Source organism: Anolis sagrei, chromosome X (genome assembly GCF_037176765.1).
Source record: "Anolis sagrei isolate rAnoSag1 chromosome X, rAnoSag1.mat, whole genome shotgun sequence".
Classification (NCBI taxonomy): domain Eukaryota; kingdom Metazoa; phylum Chordata; class Lepidosauria; order Squamata; family Dactyloidae; genus Anolis; species Anolis sagrei.
The window spans coordinates 36125548-36142782 of record NC_090034.1 but is presented as its reverse complement, the minus strand read 5'-3'; the positions used below and the strand labels follow the sequence as shown (position 1 = coordinate 36142782).

The window sequence follows — 17235 nt, the reverse complement described above, 5'->3', positions numbered from 1 at the left end:
TCTCCTGTGACTTTAGACCATAAGACTTGAGCTTACCCTCTGAAGCAGCAGACCACATGCCTGCACTCTCCTCTCTACAACAGCCCTTGAGATATTTAAAGAGGGTCTCTGAACATACTCAGCACCTTCAACCTGTCCTCATATGTTTAATTTCTACACACCTTTCATCATTTTTGTAAAGATAACAATTTGTTCATCACAAACATACTCTTCAGCCAACCCAGGTGGTAACAGTACATATAGATGTCATTTGATAAACATAAGATAGACCACATAACTGAAAGCTGAAGATAGAGAAGCTTCATAAAAAAAAACAATTTGTGATGTCTTTTTTAGGCCTGTTCCTGGGGTTCTTTGGGGCACTGATTCAGAAAATTGCATTGGATAGTTTCTTAACTAGGGTTATCATGATTTTCTATGGGTAGAAGGCCTATGTTCTGTATCGCAAAAACTACAGCTGGTGCAGGGAAACTTGTGCCATTTTTGGAATCAGCTGGTCAAATAGACCTAGAAACAAGGCTAACATTTGAGGAACCAAAATGTGTGTTGGCCAGTTTTAGTGACAATTACCTACATTTGAAGTACTACAGCATTAGGGACAAATGATAAGGCATATGATGGTGCAGATTTAGTTCATAGCTCCTTTTCATCATGCAGAGAGATATAAACTATGTGGCAGTAAATACAAGATGTGTTCTCAAAGCTCCGTTTTGATGTGGAACGGTCCTAGGTTTGTGATGTTATGTGGCTCATTTCAAATTGGGCATAATGCCAATGTTCTCTTCTAAGATTGTTCTTCCGGGATTATCAATCTGACATATGTAGATATTAGACCCAAGGGCAGAGCTTTCCAAACTGTCTGTTGGGGCACACTAGTGTGTCACCTGTAGTCCCTGGGTGTGTCTCATGAAAAATGTCCCCCTCCGCCACACAAACAAAGTTTGGTGCTCTTCAAGTGTAGGTACTGTTATAATTTCTTGATTGAGTTGCAGTAAATGACACTAAAATGGATAAGTTTCTAATTAAGAGAAGAAAATTTGTTGACAATGATGTTTGTGATGAACCACATGGAGAGGCTATCGCTGCATGTCCCACCTTCCTCCTGGCATAAGGATGGAAGGACAACCTGAGGCTGACCCGGGCCCTGCCCTTTCCCCTCTCCCGGGCCCTCCTCATCCAGCATGTCCAGACCCCCTCCCTCCTTGCTTGGCCCTCCTGGCCAATCCACAATGCGGCCCCAAGGCAAAAAAGTTTGCCCAGGCCAGATACAGAACAAAGTGAAGAAAAGTGAAGACCACAATCCAGATCGTAGAACCATTTTTCCTGATACAGGAATTTGCAGCTACTCTATAAATGCATCGCCATTTAGACAAAAGGTATTTGAGAACTGAATTGTAGTCCCCAAAAGCAACATGTCCAAGTTTTGTCCTCCTAATTTAAAGTTTCTTGGAAATATTTGTCTAGTGTTCTATTCCTTGATGGTGGTAACAATGGTAACAATGCTTTTATGCCTCTTGTATGTCGATCATTTCATCTACAGAAGGGCAGGCACTTGAAGAAATGGAATTGCACTCAGAGGTGTGTTTGATTTTAGACCAAAAAAACAAACCTATTTGATTCATTATTTTCGTAAAAGAGAACGAACAAGATGAAAAGGTGAGTTAGTCATTCTTTCCTTTGCAGAACAAAATCAACTCCAGATTGAATCGACAACAAAGCTCTGCCTTCAAGAAAACAAACACTGATGGGGGAAGGGGTCCCTATGGAAGAAAGTCTCTTTCAGATCTTACTGCCCTGAGTAGAATGTATGACATTTTCTAGTTTTTAGAGCCTAATGAGACTCTGGCTTCTTTTTCTCCCTTTCTTTTTAATCCCAAACAAAGATGAAAACAGCTTGGAACTTGGCTTTGTTTGCCAAAGTACAAAGCAAATCTTCTTTATGCAAACCCCTCGGATGCTCCACATGTTGAGTGTCTGTACTGCAAAAAGCCATATGGAATTGAAAACAACCCACACATGTGTCTATGTGTGAGGAATGACTTGCAGACAGCCCCCCCCCCAGTCCTTGGACCCCCCAAAAACCCTTGAAGAACTTGCCAAGATTAATTCATGTCTTCCCGCTTTGTTAATTACATTAAGCTTGCACTTTCCTGGACAGGGAAATGGATGCTAAAGCACATGGCCAGACCTACTGTTAGGCAATGTACAACAGCAATTTCTGGAAGCAAATCTGGGGCCTCAAGAAAGAGTGCTTATGGATGTTTCTGCCTTGGATGCAATAACAACAACAACAACAACACACAACACACATTTTTATTCCACCCTTCTCCCCTAGGGGACTCAGAACTAATTATAGCATTTACAGTAGACATAGGCAAACATTCAATGCCATACAATTAGACACACAAACACAGACAAGGCAAAGGCTTCTCCCTTCATTTCCAGCTTCTGGAGGCAGTGCTCGTCTCTGGCTCTGGGAGAGGTGTTTTTCTCCACTTTCAAGCCGAGGAGCCTGTGTTGTCACCTCCTGGTCGTCTGGCCGGCAAAATTGCTTGGAGCATCTCTTTGCCTTTTCCCGCCAAAGCGGGAAAGCTACTCACATTTGCGTGTTTTTGAACTGCTAGGCTTGCGGGAGCTGGAGCTGACAGACAGGAATCCGTCCTGCATATTCGAACTGCCAGCCTTCAGATCAGTGGTTTAGCCCATTGCACCACGGCTGATAAAGGATGCTATGTACAATTGTGGGGCAGAAAAATATGTTGGACCCATCCTGACTAAGCAGAGCAGTTAACCTGGATGAGAGAGAACTGTAATGCTTGCTCCATTAATGTTTGGAGAAGCAGAAGCAAATACATTGCATGTGTCAAACTCAAGAATCATAGATCAAATCCATCCCTCTGTGCCCATTATCCCCAGTCTACATGACAGATAATCAAAATGGATAGGAGTTGTTGTTAAGTAACATCTGGGGACCAAAACTGGGTAAAAAAGAGCACTGGCCACTTTGTAAAAAATTCTGTATCCACTGATTCTCCGTCCATAGATTCAGCGGCCCCTTGAACACAACCATAATGCTGCTAGTATATATATAAAAAACATCTATCTGTCTGTCTATCTATCTATCTATCTATCTATCTATCTATCTATCTATCTATCTATCTATCTATCTATAAATCCACCCCTATTTATCTTTAACGACTTGACTAGCCTTTTTCCATATTTCCTCTACATACTGATTCCTCCCCTTTGCAAGAAAGTTTGTATATAGTGATCTTCGGTGGTTTGTATTTCCTCTGACTTTTTAAAATTGGTGTTACATTTTTGGCTTTTGCCATTGTTCTTGTCTGCTGCATTAATTCTGGAGCTGTTTTGAATGAATGCTGTATTACGCTTTTGCTTCCCTTGCCCCTTTGGGGGCAGGAAGGCAATTAATAAGTGATAACAATAAAGAAACACGTCAGTGGCTTGCAATTCAGCAATCCCCCCTTTCCTTTCATCATTAAAGAGCATGACCATGCTGCTTGCACTCAAATCATATTAGCACCAAAACAGAGACATGACTACCACAAACACTGCATTCCTAAACTGTCTGTCAAGACAAATCAGTGTCAGGCATCTATACATAGGGATGCTAGGCTAAGACACTTATCACATTTTGACAGAAGGCAAAAAATAGTGCATCCACATGTGCAAATGTGTTCCCTTTTCATTCTTCTTCCATCAGAGTACGAGAGTCCTCCATTAGCCAAGGAGAAAACAGAAGTGACTGGGTGGGAAATATGTTCACACTTGAGTATGGTCACACTCCATAATATCCCTTTTCAACCCCCCAAAATTCCAAGCACAGCCTTAGGTCTGACATACTCCTTTCCTAACTATGAACCTTATCACACACACAGAAGAAAATACCTATTAAGTAGGCAACCTGTGAACAGGGGCTGCTCAACCATTACACAAAGTAAGCATTTGCAGTATAGTTGATTTTGCCCTGGGGCGCTCTTGAGGCGCTCTTGGGGGAAAATAGACCTTGACATAGGCGAGTTGTAGTTACTGGGATGTATAGTTCGCCTAAAATTAAAGAGCATTCTGAACTCCACCAATGATGGAATTGAAGCAAATATGGCACACAGAACTTCCATGACGAACAGAAAATATATATCAGTGATTGGTTGGGAGGGGCGCCAAAATACTGTTTGCTTACCATTGAAAATTACCTAGGGCCGCCTCTGCCTGTGAATCAAGAAAGCTTGATCAAGACTGGATACACACTGGATGCGTACCCACCCCATCACACCCGCCTCTCTCCTTTCCATATCCAACATAATAATGCACATTGGCTTATCATATGGCTGATGGATGACTCTTCCCAATCTATCCAATGTTCCCCCACATCACTGTCTTCCTTTTTATTTTTTATTTTTGGTAGATGTTGCGCAACCCTGCAAGTTCGTGACCAACATCCCAATGGAAAAAAAGAAAAACCTTTTTGTTCCTATGGAGTTGCGCAGTTTCAAAATAAAAATAAAACTTTTTAAAAAGGGAAATAATACAGGGTAGGTGGAATACATTGATTTAAATCATAGCCATTCTCTGACTGCTACCAGAAGTGCAATCCTTCTAATAATGAGAGAATTGAGTGCCATGAAACGACAGCCCCCAAAACATGCCTCGAAAGAAGTGTCACTGCCACAGAGAATGACCATATGCAGTTTGGTATATCATCACACATCAATAACCATGCCTCTGACGCATGCAGAGAAATAAAGGATGAGTGAAGTTGACTATTTTCTGTTTTACAAAAGGTCCTCATGGCAGATCCCTTGACTACGGATGCCTATGGGCTACCTATGAATGGGACCTAGGCAAGTTTAAAAAACTGGAGAGCATGGTTAGGCTTGTCCCAAAGAATACAGGAAATGAAAAAGAAAGAAGCAATAGATGTCCCATTAGATAGAATCATTAACTGGAAAATAGAAAGAGAGAGGTAATTATTGGGGAAATATATAAGGAATTAACAGTCTTATCCTACAAGACAAAATATACTTTAGTAGAGGCTTGGGAACAACATACAAATTTTAATGAGAATTTAGTCAGCTCCTGGATTGACAAAATCCGAAAGGATCAAAGAAACACAATGGGAAATAATTTCAAAACAGTGTAGAACCCCCTTACATTTGGCATAGATTATGGAAAACATTGCTAATAAATGCTGGCATAAATGCGGGGAAATCGCTAGATTTTCTCATATGTGGTGGGATTGCACTGAAATCCAAAAATATTACAACACAGTCAGGGAAACATTATGTTGGAATAAAATAGGACAAACATTATGTTGGAATAAAGCCTTATTTCTGTCCCTCACTATAGAGGTAATAATAATAATAATAATAATAATAATAATAATAATAATAATCTTTATTTATACCCTGCCACCATCTCCCCCAATGGGGACTTGGAACGGCTTACATGGGGCCAAGCCCAAACAACAAATTACAATACAAAAAATACAAATTGCAGTAAAATAAACAACATAACATTAAAGTATAAAACATCAAAGCATATAAACAATATACACAGAACACAGAAACCAAACATAATGACAAATAGCGGGCCGCATGTACATAAAATGATTTTAAAATTCAGGGTGAGATAAAGGTCAGCAGTTCAGCCGGCAGAAAGGTTTAACCTATTGTGCCACCGCATTTGGTAGAGTGGAGGTGGGAATGGGGATTTAAGCAAAACTAATTGATCTATATTGAAGTACAAACCGAATCTGTAACTTAGTTACAAAAACTGTAAATAGTTATCTACATTGATTCATAGACTGTCAAGGTTTGTACCTTAATGCATTGTTATCTGTATGATTTTCAGAAATAAAACAAATTTTAAAATGAACTGGACCTTAAGTCATGTGATAGGACCCATAGGACATAATAGACAAAGGGCATCAGAGACGCGGTATAAGACTGTGTGATAAGGTCCTTAGTCAATGTGAATTATCTCCTGGTACAGTGCTTCCAGGACCTCTATAGATACCAAAATCTGTTAATGCTCATGCCCACTATATGCAACAAGGTACTAAATTAGTAAATTCAAGCTTTACTTTTGGATTTTAAAATAATATGGTTGAATCCATTGGCACATGCTCCCTACCATTATAGTTTCTTCTGAACAAACCTCACTTTTGACAATATTGTAGTTGAAACAGGGTAACAGAGAAACAAGATGGAGATGTCAACATATTCAGGAATCCCCTGGAAATCCAGGAAACCTCTGGATTTTTTGAAGAAATAAAAATAATCCAAAGGAATGAGGCTGAGGGATGCCAATATATCACTATCTTAAAAAGTACATATTCCAAGTTTGGGTGTTGCTGTTTATTCATTCAGTTGCTTCCGACTCTTCGTGACCTCATGGACCATCCCATTCCAGAGCTCCCTGTCAGCCGTCACCACCCCCAGCTCCTTCAGAGTCAAGCCAGTCACTTCAGGGATACCATCCATCCATCTTGCCCTTGGTCAGCTCCTCTTCCTTTTTCCTTCCATTTTCCCTAGCTTCATTGTCTTCTCTAAGCTTTTCAGTCTTCTCATTATGTGGACAAAGTACTTCATCTTTGCCTCTAATATCCTTCCCTCCAATGAGCAGTCGGGCTTTATTTCCTGAAGTATGGACTGGTTTGATCTTTCAGTCCAAGGCACTCTCAGAATTTTCCCCCAACACCACAGTTCAGAAGCATCTATCTTCCTTTGCTCAGTCTTCCTTATGGTCCAGTTCTCACATCCATAGGTTACATAGGCAGTGATCTTTTACTGGAGTCCAAGTTTGGGTGCTGTCTTTTAGGCAAGGCAAAAACTGAAAACTGGGGAAGGAGAATAGGATAGTATATCTTGGAATCTAGGATAGTTGTGTAAGACCAAACAGAAACACTCCACACTGCAACTTCCACTGGAAACCTTCCACTGGAAACGTGAGTGAGTGGCAGATGAACTCATAATCCCTGCAAGTCCAGAAATCTAAAACCGTGTGGTGTATACGAGCCCTAAGAAGGTGTGACTGGCAAGGATAACATTAGGATAAAGGAAAATGTTAGTCTCAACTAGAGTCAACCAGTTGAACCCAATTGGATTTACATAAGCAATGACAAGCACCATTCATATTATTGTTGTTGTTTTGCTGTAGTGGATTAGTGAAGATGCAAGATCAGAGAAGGCGCAGGAAGAGAACATAAATGGATTGGTTCAGGTGAAAACAAACACTCGATAACACATATTTATTTGTTTGGCCAAACAGATGAATAGTTCCAGCTCAGGCAGGTAAAAAATGAAACTGCCCACCTAGAGCATATGATGAGTGGGCTTTTATACTCTTTTCTAAGTTAACTTTCCATTTCCTTCAGGCCATGTGAATTCTTCTAAATCAGGTGTTTTCCCCTCACCCATCCCCTGCTGCCTTTCTCCCCATAGGGATTCAAGGTAGCAAACAGTGAGTCTGGTGTTGTTGAGAATCCCACTGGATTTAGCCTCAGGATCCAAAAAAAGTCAGAACCTCATTTCTCGCGTTCCAGATCAATGCTTTTAACCCAGCAGAAGGCACAGTGACTGTTTCCAGATGTTGCAGGCATGTAACTTTATAGCTTTCCTTAGCCTGGCTATGCCCGTTGGAGCTGTGTGCGGTCCCACAACATCTGGATGGCTCTGCCTGGCCTGTGCCCACCTCAGTGCCCCACTGACATCCAACTGGCCTTGGTGCAAACAAAATGGCAGACCAGCCGAGGCTGTGGTTTCATCCATTGACACTTTCTTCTGTTCTCAGTTCACCAGTGGGGCACTCGCTACTGGCGGAGGGTTTCCGTTCTGCTCTTTCCCAGCTATTCTCATTCTGTTTATTGGCTCCAAACACTGCTTATGTTTATTGGCTCCAGACATACCAAAGTACCTATTTTGCTGCCCTCGCTGCATCATTTACTGTACGGATTCCACTTGCATTATGTGGTTGGTTGCTCTGGCAAGAGACCTTAGTACAGGCAAGCTGTGATTCTGGCTCCACTGCCAGTTGCTTTACAGACTTAATAGCTGAAATGTCATAGACTTTATTAATCAGACTGCATTCTTTGCTAATTGAGGGGACATAGTTTCGAAGTTGACATTTTTTAATACTTCACTGAGCTTGGGAGTGATCCTTTGTGGAAAAAAAGGACATGGCAAACTTTGCCATTAGCTTCAAGAGCAGCCACCTCCGGGTGGCTTATAACATTATTCTCTTCTTCGTTCTCATTTATTATGATGATGATTGTCTGTGACATTTTTCTCCTGTCCTTTGTCCAAAAAGTTCAGGGTCAATGTGGTGTGACCATTCAAATGTTGGCCTAAGACTTGTAAGATCTAAGTTCAAGTCCCGACTGAACCATAGAACTCATTGAGTGACCCCGGGCCAGTCTCTCCCTCTCACTCAATCTCTGGCTGTTTAGTTCGCAGGGTTGGCATAGCAATAAAAGAGGGAGGAAAGCCATAGACATGGATATCAGGATGGGCAAAGGGGCATTTGCCAATCCCAAATCTGAAAATTTACTGCAAAGTACACTGACTATGGCGTTTGAGCCTTGATACCTCTGGAGACCAAGTTTCAAATCTGTACTCAGCTATGAAAACCCACTGGGTGACTTTGGGTAGGTCATACTCTCTCAGCCTCAGAAAAAGGCAAAGACAAATCTTGATAAGAAATCCCGATGATAAATTCCCTTCAGATCAGGGGTATCATACTCATTTTCATAAACCTTATGGTTGCCTTGAGTCCATCAATGGCAAATCCGTTGATACAGAGAGGGCCAACTATAATTTCTTTGTTGAGAAATTATTTATTTTGAGAAACATAATGGTCTGTGCTCTTCAGTTTTCACCAAGTTTGGGTCCCCATACGTTATTGAACAGCAACTCTCATCCCTTTTGATTATCAGTTAGGCAGACTGGGGATAATGGAAATTGAAGTCCAACAGTCCTTGTGGCTCTGAGGTTGCGGAAAGGTGAAAGGACATTTTCACAGCAGGCATCATCTCCATAAGCCTTGTATCTAATGGCGTTGGCCTTTAAAGCCCTAAACGGTTCTGGCCCAACATATCTATCCGAACGTATCTCGGCCTATCAGCCCACCAGGACCCTAAGATCTTCTGGGGAGGCCCTGCTCTCTATCCCGCCTGCTTCACAGGTGCGGCTGGTGGGGACGAGAGACAGGGCCTTTTCTGTGGTGGCCCCTCGGCTTTGGAACGCCCTCCCCATAGAGGTAAGATCAGCCCCTTCGCTGATGGTGTTTCGAAAAAGACTGAAGACATGGATGTTCGAACAAGCATTCAGTTAATCCGGTGCAATGAATTTGATGATCAAGGATTGGTAATCACAGACGATGAAATTGGATTGCGATTTTAGTTAAGAGATGCATTGGTTTGTTATTGGTGGCCCAATATTGTGTATTGTGTATGTGTTTTTATGCTTTTTAAACTGAATATTGTTGATTATTGTAGTGTTGTAAACTGCGTTGAGTCGCCAATGTAGGCTGAGAAACAGCGGTATACAAGCGCAGTAATAAATAAATAAATAAATAAATAAATAAATAAATCTAAATGCAAGCCTCACTCTCCTGACTCAACAGAACAAACTATATCCTTCCAGATGTCACTGTATCCCAACTCTCATTAGCTGTAGTCATGATAATGTCTAATCATGAGGAATATAGGAGTAGCAGTCCAGCTTCTGAAGGATCACACACAATGACATGGCGGGTCAGATTTTACCTGCGGGCTTCAAGTTTGACACATGTGCTTTAGGGTTTGTATAAATCAGAAACAACTTGAAGACACACAACAACATAGTTCAAAACATCTTGGGGCACCATGTTGCTCACTCCTACATAGGCTTATGGAGGAAAATGAGACCTTCTTTCATGGTAGGTGACCAGCAGAAAGATGATCTTTCTAGGGGCCCCTAGAATTTAAATTTGATGCATGAAAAGAGGTCTTTTAGTTCATCTGTAAAGACTGTAATGGAGGGCAGCACTTCTATTATGTCATGTGTCTTGGGTAAGTCACATTCTCTCATCCACCCCTTTTTAACCTTATAATCAACCAGTCCTGAGAGCCCTTTGTTCTTCCTTCATACTGTTTGGAGCAGGTTATATACATTTGGGAGTCAATGTGGTGGTTTGGGGACTAGACCAGCACTCTGGAGACTAGAGTTCAAATCCCTGATCAATCATGAAACCTGCTAGGGGACTTTGGGCAAGTCACACTCCCATAGATTCCTCAGAGAAGGCAATGGCAAACTCCCTCTGAGCAAATATCTTGCCAAGAAAAACCTGTGATGGGCTCACCTTAGGGTCATAACAAGAAGCAGCCAAATTACTTGACGGTACTCCACCAAAACAACAACACCTTTGAGTCCCCTTCGGGGTGAGAAAAGCGGTATATAAATGCTGTAAATAAACACCTGTCCAGGTATTATTTATTATTATTATTATTAACTTTATTTATATACCACTTTTCTCAGCCCTCAGGCGACTCAAAGCTCCAATGAATGCTCCTTGTTTTGATGTGATGATACACCATCTATCATTGTGGAAATACAATAATGCCGTGGATCTCCTGGAATTTGCACAGAGAAGATCTTAGCTTTGGTACAAAACCCATGGTTATTGTACCCACATTGCCAGTGAGCTATAGCTCTGGATCTTTGAGTTATGCCAGTCCTATAAAGTAGCCCATTCTTGTTATGCCCATTTGGTTGAACAGAGTTAAAGTTCTCTGCAACAACTCAACTGTTATCTATTCTAAAACTGTTATTCCTTTTCCTGGTATGTTGACAGTACGATTTTATGGTATGCTTTTGGTGCAGGTATAGCCAAAATAAATGGGTCAATAATATCCGTGGTTTGGGTATCCATGGGTTTTGGAATATACGGTATGTAGAACAGCAGTTTAACCACCAGCTGTAGTAAATTTTGCCAACCGAAAGGTTGACAGTTTGAAGCCTGAGTCGGGGTGTGCTCCTGGTCTTTGGCCCAGCTTCTGCCTACCTAGCAGTTCAAAAGCAAAATGTGAGTAGATAAATAGGTACCACTTAAAAGAGGGGAGATATTTAAAGCACCCATAAGGAAATGCCAGAAAATGCCGGCGATTCGATTAAGGAGGAAGTTTACAAACAAAGCTCTTTGGCAGGGGAGATAGAGCGACAGCAACCTCCCCTCCCCCCTTTGCTGAAACCAAGGACAAGCCTCCAAGATGCCAAAGATGGGAAAACCCTATATATACCTCTATCTATGTACAGTTGTCTGTCTTGTCAGTGTATAAACAGCATTGAATGTTTGCTGTATATGTGTTCTGTGATCCGCCCTGAATCCTCTTTGGGGTGAGAAAGGTGGAATATAAATACTGTAAATAAATAAATAAATAAATTCCTTGCCGATACGAAGGTCATACTTTTTATTATTACATCTCTAAAATAAATGGGAACCAACCAAGTTGCAAATCAATCAATAAAAAGTAGGTGGAAGAAAGACCATAGTTTGACTTCAGTGAACAGAAATGGTCTACAATCTAGGAATGTGTAGTTTGGTGAGGCACCAGCACCTTTTGGCAGAGAAGGCTAAAGGCCATGCAAAACAACAACTCCTTGGATTCAATAGCATAGAGCTATGACAGTTAAAGTGGGGTCACTCTGTGTTCATTTGACAGTGTAGATCAGGAATGGGCAAACTTTGGCCTTCCAGGTGTTTTGGACTTCAACCCCCACAATTCCTAACACCAACAAACTGAATAGGATTTCTGGGAGTTGAAGTCTAAAACATCTGGAGGGTCAAATTTGCCCATGCCTGGTGTAGATGCACCCCTGGAGAAGTCATAGAGCTGGCCCTATACTAGGTATTATTATTATTATTATTATTATTATTATTATTATTATTCAGAGTTATTGTCAGATTTGTCTTGTTCAGCAGAATCATGTTGTGATCCTTGGTCCCAGTGTCCACCAACCCATGCCTCCATGCAGAGGTGGCCCTAGGTAATTTTCAACGGTAAGCAAACAGTATCCCCCCCCCCCCAACCAATCACTGATATATATTTCCTGTTTGTCGTGGGAGTTCTGTGTGCCATATTTGGTTCAATTCCATCATTGGTGGAGTTCAGAATGCTCTTTGATTGTAGGTGAACTATACATCCCAGTAACTACAACTCGCATATGTCAAGGTCTGTTTTTCCCCAAGAGCACCTCAAGAGTGCCCCTGGGCAAAATCAACTATACTGCAAATGCTTACTTTGCGTAATGTGTTGAGCCTCCCCTGCCTCCACGGCCACCTCTGTTGCCGCCTCTACCACCACTCCGATCAAAGCCACCTTCTCTTCCTCCACTTCCTCTACCATGGTTGTGGTCTGGCTGACCCCCGTATACACCTTGATCCTGACTGCCATAGCCTCCTCCATTACCACTTCCACTCATGGAGGACTGATCCTGGCCACAGCCACCAGATCCACTACCGCTGCCTCCTCCACTGCTACTGCCACTGCCATACTGACTTTGCTGGCCATAGTTTTGAGGTGGGTTGTAAGAAGGCTGCTGCCCACAGGAGCTCTGCTGCTGGTTGCCATTGCTTGATTGCTGGCCATAACCTCCACTTTGGGGTTGCTGGAGGTTTGAAAGCTGGTGCCATAACTTCCAGTGGTGGAACTGGCTGGCTGCTGGGAGTAGCTGGGAGATGATGACTGCTGTCCATAGGATGTCTGAGAAGTTTGGCTGCTGTCATATCTTGCTGAGGAACCATAGGCCTGTGGTGTTGACTGAGTGCCATAGCCAGAGCTTTGAGTCTGTCTGTAAGAAGAACTGTAACTACTTTGGTTGTATACTGAAGTATCTGCTGACTGTCCATATCCGCCATAACTCTGCTGCCCATATGGCTGGCTAGTCTGTTGAGAATAACCCCTGTGTGTGTGGAGTTGGGTAGGCCCCATAACTCTGTGTTGCTGACTGACTATAGTCGTTAGATGGCATTGCTGCAGATCCCCTGAAGTCTCCCCTCAAAGTGGTCAAAAGCTACCTTTCTTCCTGTCTCCTTGCCTTCAAGCCATTATTATTGTATATCCCGCTTTTCTTTCTTGATTGAGACACAAAACACTCAAAACATTATAAAACAATGCAATATTAAACCTACAATATATTAATATCAAAACAGAATTAAACCTAGGATTAAAACTAATATGTTAAAATCATCTACAAGAAGTAGAAACAGTGACAATAACTAAAACCCAGAATTCCTTTACTCATTCTTAAATCCTTTCTACTTCAACACCCTGCTTATGTCAATTCAGGTGTAACTAATAACAGAGCAGGCTCAAGATGCTTTGCTGCCTGAGACAGAATAGCAACCCCCTCTGTTCCATCTGTCCTATTTATTGTCTCTGATGCGCTTTCAGTGACATTTTGCGGTCGTTCTGACACAGCAAGTCATTTGGTTGTGTTTCCACATTGAATTGTTTTAAATTCTGAGTGTGAATATTTTTAAAAAATGTTTTGGAATCTGCTTTGGGTCCTATTCTGGGAAAAAGTCAGCAACTGAATCAGTTCAGGTTTCCTTTCAACTCTGTAAACTTTGAAACATGCGAGGTAGATCTCTACTGCAGAAATAATGAAGTTTGACTCAAGTTGAACTGCCATAACTCAGTGCTACGCCATCCTGGGAGTTCTAGTTTGACAAGATCTTGAACCTTGGCCACTTGGGCCAACGGTCAGAGATGCTGAGAGCGGAAGTCCAAAACATCTGCAGGACCAGAGCTTGAGAAGCCTTGCTTTCAATGCTTTCTTGTGTTGTGATAAATATGAAGATTGCAAGGAAAGGTATCGCCAATCTCATTTTTTTTCATGTCAGGAGCGACTTGAGAAACTGCAAGTTTCTTCTGGTGTGAGAGAATTGGCTGTCTGCAAAGATGTTGCCCAGGGGATGCCCGGATGTTTAGATGTTTTACCATCCTTGTGGGAGGCTTCTCTCATGTCCCTGGATGGGGAGCTGGAGCTGACAGAGGGAGCTCATCTGCGCTCTCCCCGGATTTGAACCTCCAACCTGCTGGTCTTCAGTCCTGCCGGCACAAGGGTTTAATCCACTGCGTCACTGGGGGAAATTACACTATGTAACACAATTTTTGTTCCTGGGTTATAAATGTCATTTCATAATTGGTTCTATCATAAAAACATGAAAAACGTTTATTAAACTGCAAAAACTTTGTTTTCATGGGAGGAACATCCTGCTATAGCACATTTTGCTCTCGTTTTTCAATGAATATCTCATAGAGTCCCAACCAATTCAACCTAGTTTGTGGCAGCCACAAAATACAAAGTTTATGGAGCAGAACAACAACTTTCAAAGGAAGTACCACACAATTGAACAGGAAATAACACTTTCAAACCAGGAACAGAATTTCTTTTTTCAAATGTTATAACATAGTGTTATCAATATTAAATTACATAAAAATACAAGATATCCCCTGAAGTTCTTTACAGTGCATTAAAGCAGCCAATAGGAAAAACATCCCAACATTAAAAGTTCCTAGCAAGTTCTTTACTGAAGACCTGTGTGAATGAAAAAGATTTTTGCTTGCTGGTGGTAAGATGACAGGAAAGGGGCTAATCTACTTCCCTAGAGAGGGCATTACACTGCTGCCACATAATGCAGTTTGAAACTGCATTCTTTGGTCAGTGTGTGTAGACCCACAGAATGCAATTCTGAATCTGTATTAAATGGTCAGTGTAGACTCATAGAATCGAATTCTGAATCTGTATTGTGTTCTCAGTGTAGACTCATAGAATCCAATTCTGGATCTGTATTACATGGTCAGTGTAGACCCACAGAGTCCAGTTCTGAATCTGTATTGTGTGGTCAGTGGAGACTCACAGAATCCAATTCTGGGTCTGTATTACATGGTCAGTGTAGACCCATAAAGTCCAGTTCTGAATCTGTATTGTGTGGTCAGTGGAGACCCATAGAGTCCAATTCTGGATCTGTATTACACGGTCACTGTAGACCCACAGAGTCCAGTTCTGAATGTGTATTGCATGGTCAGTGGAGACCCATAGAGTCCAATTCTGGATCTGTATTACATGGTCAGTGTAGACCCACAGAGTCCAGTTCTGAATCTGTACTGTGTGGTCAGTGGAGACTCACAGAATCCAATTCTGGGTCTGTATTACATGGTCAGTGTAGACCCATAAAGTCCAGTTCTGAATCTGTATTGTGTGGTCAGTGGAGACCCATAGAGTCCAATTCTGGATCTGTATTACACGGTCAGTGTAGACCCACAGAGTCCAGTTCTGAATGTGTATTGCATGGTCAGTGGAGACCCATAGAGTCCAATTCTGGATCTGTATTACATGGTCAGTGTAGACCCACAGAGTCCAGTTCTGAATCTGTATTGTGTGGTCAGTGGAGACTCACAGAATCCAATTCTGGGTCTGTATTACATGGTCAGTGTAGACCCATAAAGTCCAGTTCTGAATCTGTATTGTGTGGTCAGTGGAGACCCATAGAGTCCAATTCTGGATCTGTATTACACGGTCAGTGTAGACCCATAGAGTCCAGTTCTGAATGTGTATTGCATGGTCAGTGGAGACCCATAGAGTCCAATTCTGGATCTGTATTACATGGTCAGTGTAGACCCACAGAGTCCAGTTCTGAATCTGTATTGTGTGGTCAGTGGAGACTCACAGAATCCAATTCTGGGTCTGTATTACATGGTCAGTGTAGACCCACAGAGTCCAGTTCTGAATCTGTATTGTGTGGTCAGTGGAGACCCATAGAGTCCAATTCTGGATCTGTATTACACGGTCAGTGTAGACCCACAGAGTCCCGTTATGAATCTGTATTGCGTGGTCAGTGGAGACTCACAGAATCCAATTCTGGATCTGTATTACATGGTCAGTGTAGACCCATAGAGTCCAGTTCTCAATCTTTATTGTGTGATCAGTGTAGACCAGTGGTTCCCAACCTTTGGGCCTCCAGGTGTTTTGGACTTCAACTCCCAGAAATCCCAGCCAGCTTACCAGCTGTTAGAAACGGTGGGAGCTGAAGTCCAAAATACCTGGAAGCCCAAAGGTTGAGAACCACTGGTGTAGACCCATAGCGTCCATTTCTGAATCTGTATTACATGGTCAGTATGCATTCAGAGCAACATTCCATGGCAGCGAAGGTCTAGCCTCATCTGCACTGTAGGATGAATACAGTTTGGGACCAGTTGAATTGCCCTGGCTGAATGCTCTGGAATCCTGGGAATTGTAGGGCAGACTTTGGTAAAAAATCACTCCCGGGATGCTATGGCGGTGTCAAACTGCGTCAGTCCTACCGTGCGGATACACGTGAGCGATCAAAGCAGACACCCCTCCCTTTAAAAAAAATACAAAAGCCAGGGGAAAACATGTCCGGACAACCCCCCCCCCCCCCCAAAAGAAGAAGTTCCAAAGAGAGGCGCAGTTTAGATGAAGAAAGATGCCTTGCAGATCCTGGGCGAAGGGGTTGCTAGCTTGGAGCGGCAGAGTTCTCCAAGGGGGGGGGGGTGGGGGTGGCACCTCCGAGGTGGGCAAAGCAAGGGAGAAAGAGGGATGAGAGGACCGGGGGGGTTGGGGGCTGGTTTTGCCGCCGCCCCCCTTCCCCCTTCCCCAGGACGCCTTACCTTGCCTTGGGTTCCCCAGGAGCAGAGAGCCGCCGCTGTCAGGAGAGGGAGCCAGCCCCAAAGGCAGGGCAAGGAGGGCCAAGCCGTGCCCATGGCTGGCTGGCAGGCAGGCAGGCAGGCAGGCTGGCTGGCTGGCAGGCGCCTGGACCCGCCGGGAAAGAGCCCGCACCGAGGAGGCTGTGCCCGGGACCTTGGGCTGCCCTCCGCCCCCTTTCCCCCTTCTTCTTCCTCCTCCTCCCTCCTCCCTCCCTCCCTCTGGGTGCCCCCCCCCCCCCGTCCCCGGTTTGGAGAATTTCCACCTTTTCAGTGGGAAAAAAAGAGGCACCCAGCCTTCTTTGCTTGGACCCTATTTATTTCTACCCCCTTGTGGGGGGAGGGGTTCTGTTCCTGCTTTGAAAGTGTTCTTTCCTATTTAATTCTCTGCTCCCGGCTTTGGCTGTCATTGTTCTACTCCAGAATTTGGTTGCGATACTCATTGTATCTCAACCGAGAGTGCCTTGGACAGGAGGAATATCCAACCAGTCCATACTTCAGGAAATAAT

At 43.0% G+C, this 17235-nt stretch overlaps 1 protein-coding gene across 2 annotated transcripts in view; it reads right to left on the bottom strand.

The window, feature by feature from the left end:
• LOC132781427 (uncharacterized) overlaps positions 1 to 16897 on the bottom strand; it is a 40186-nt gene extending 23289 nt beyond the window's left edge. For both annotated transcript variants that reach the window (XM_060785691.2, XM_067473201.1), the window contains exon 1: positions 16694 to 16897. In XM_060785691.2, the coding sequence (XP_060641674.2) occupies positions 16694 to 16786 (93 nt within the window). In that variant the 5' untranslated portion in view covers positions 16787 to 16897. The remainder of the gene's footprint in view (positions 1 to 16693) is intronic.
• Positions 16898 to 17235: the final 338 nt, after the last annotated feature.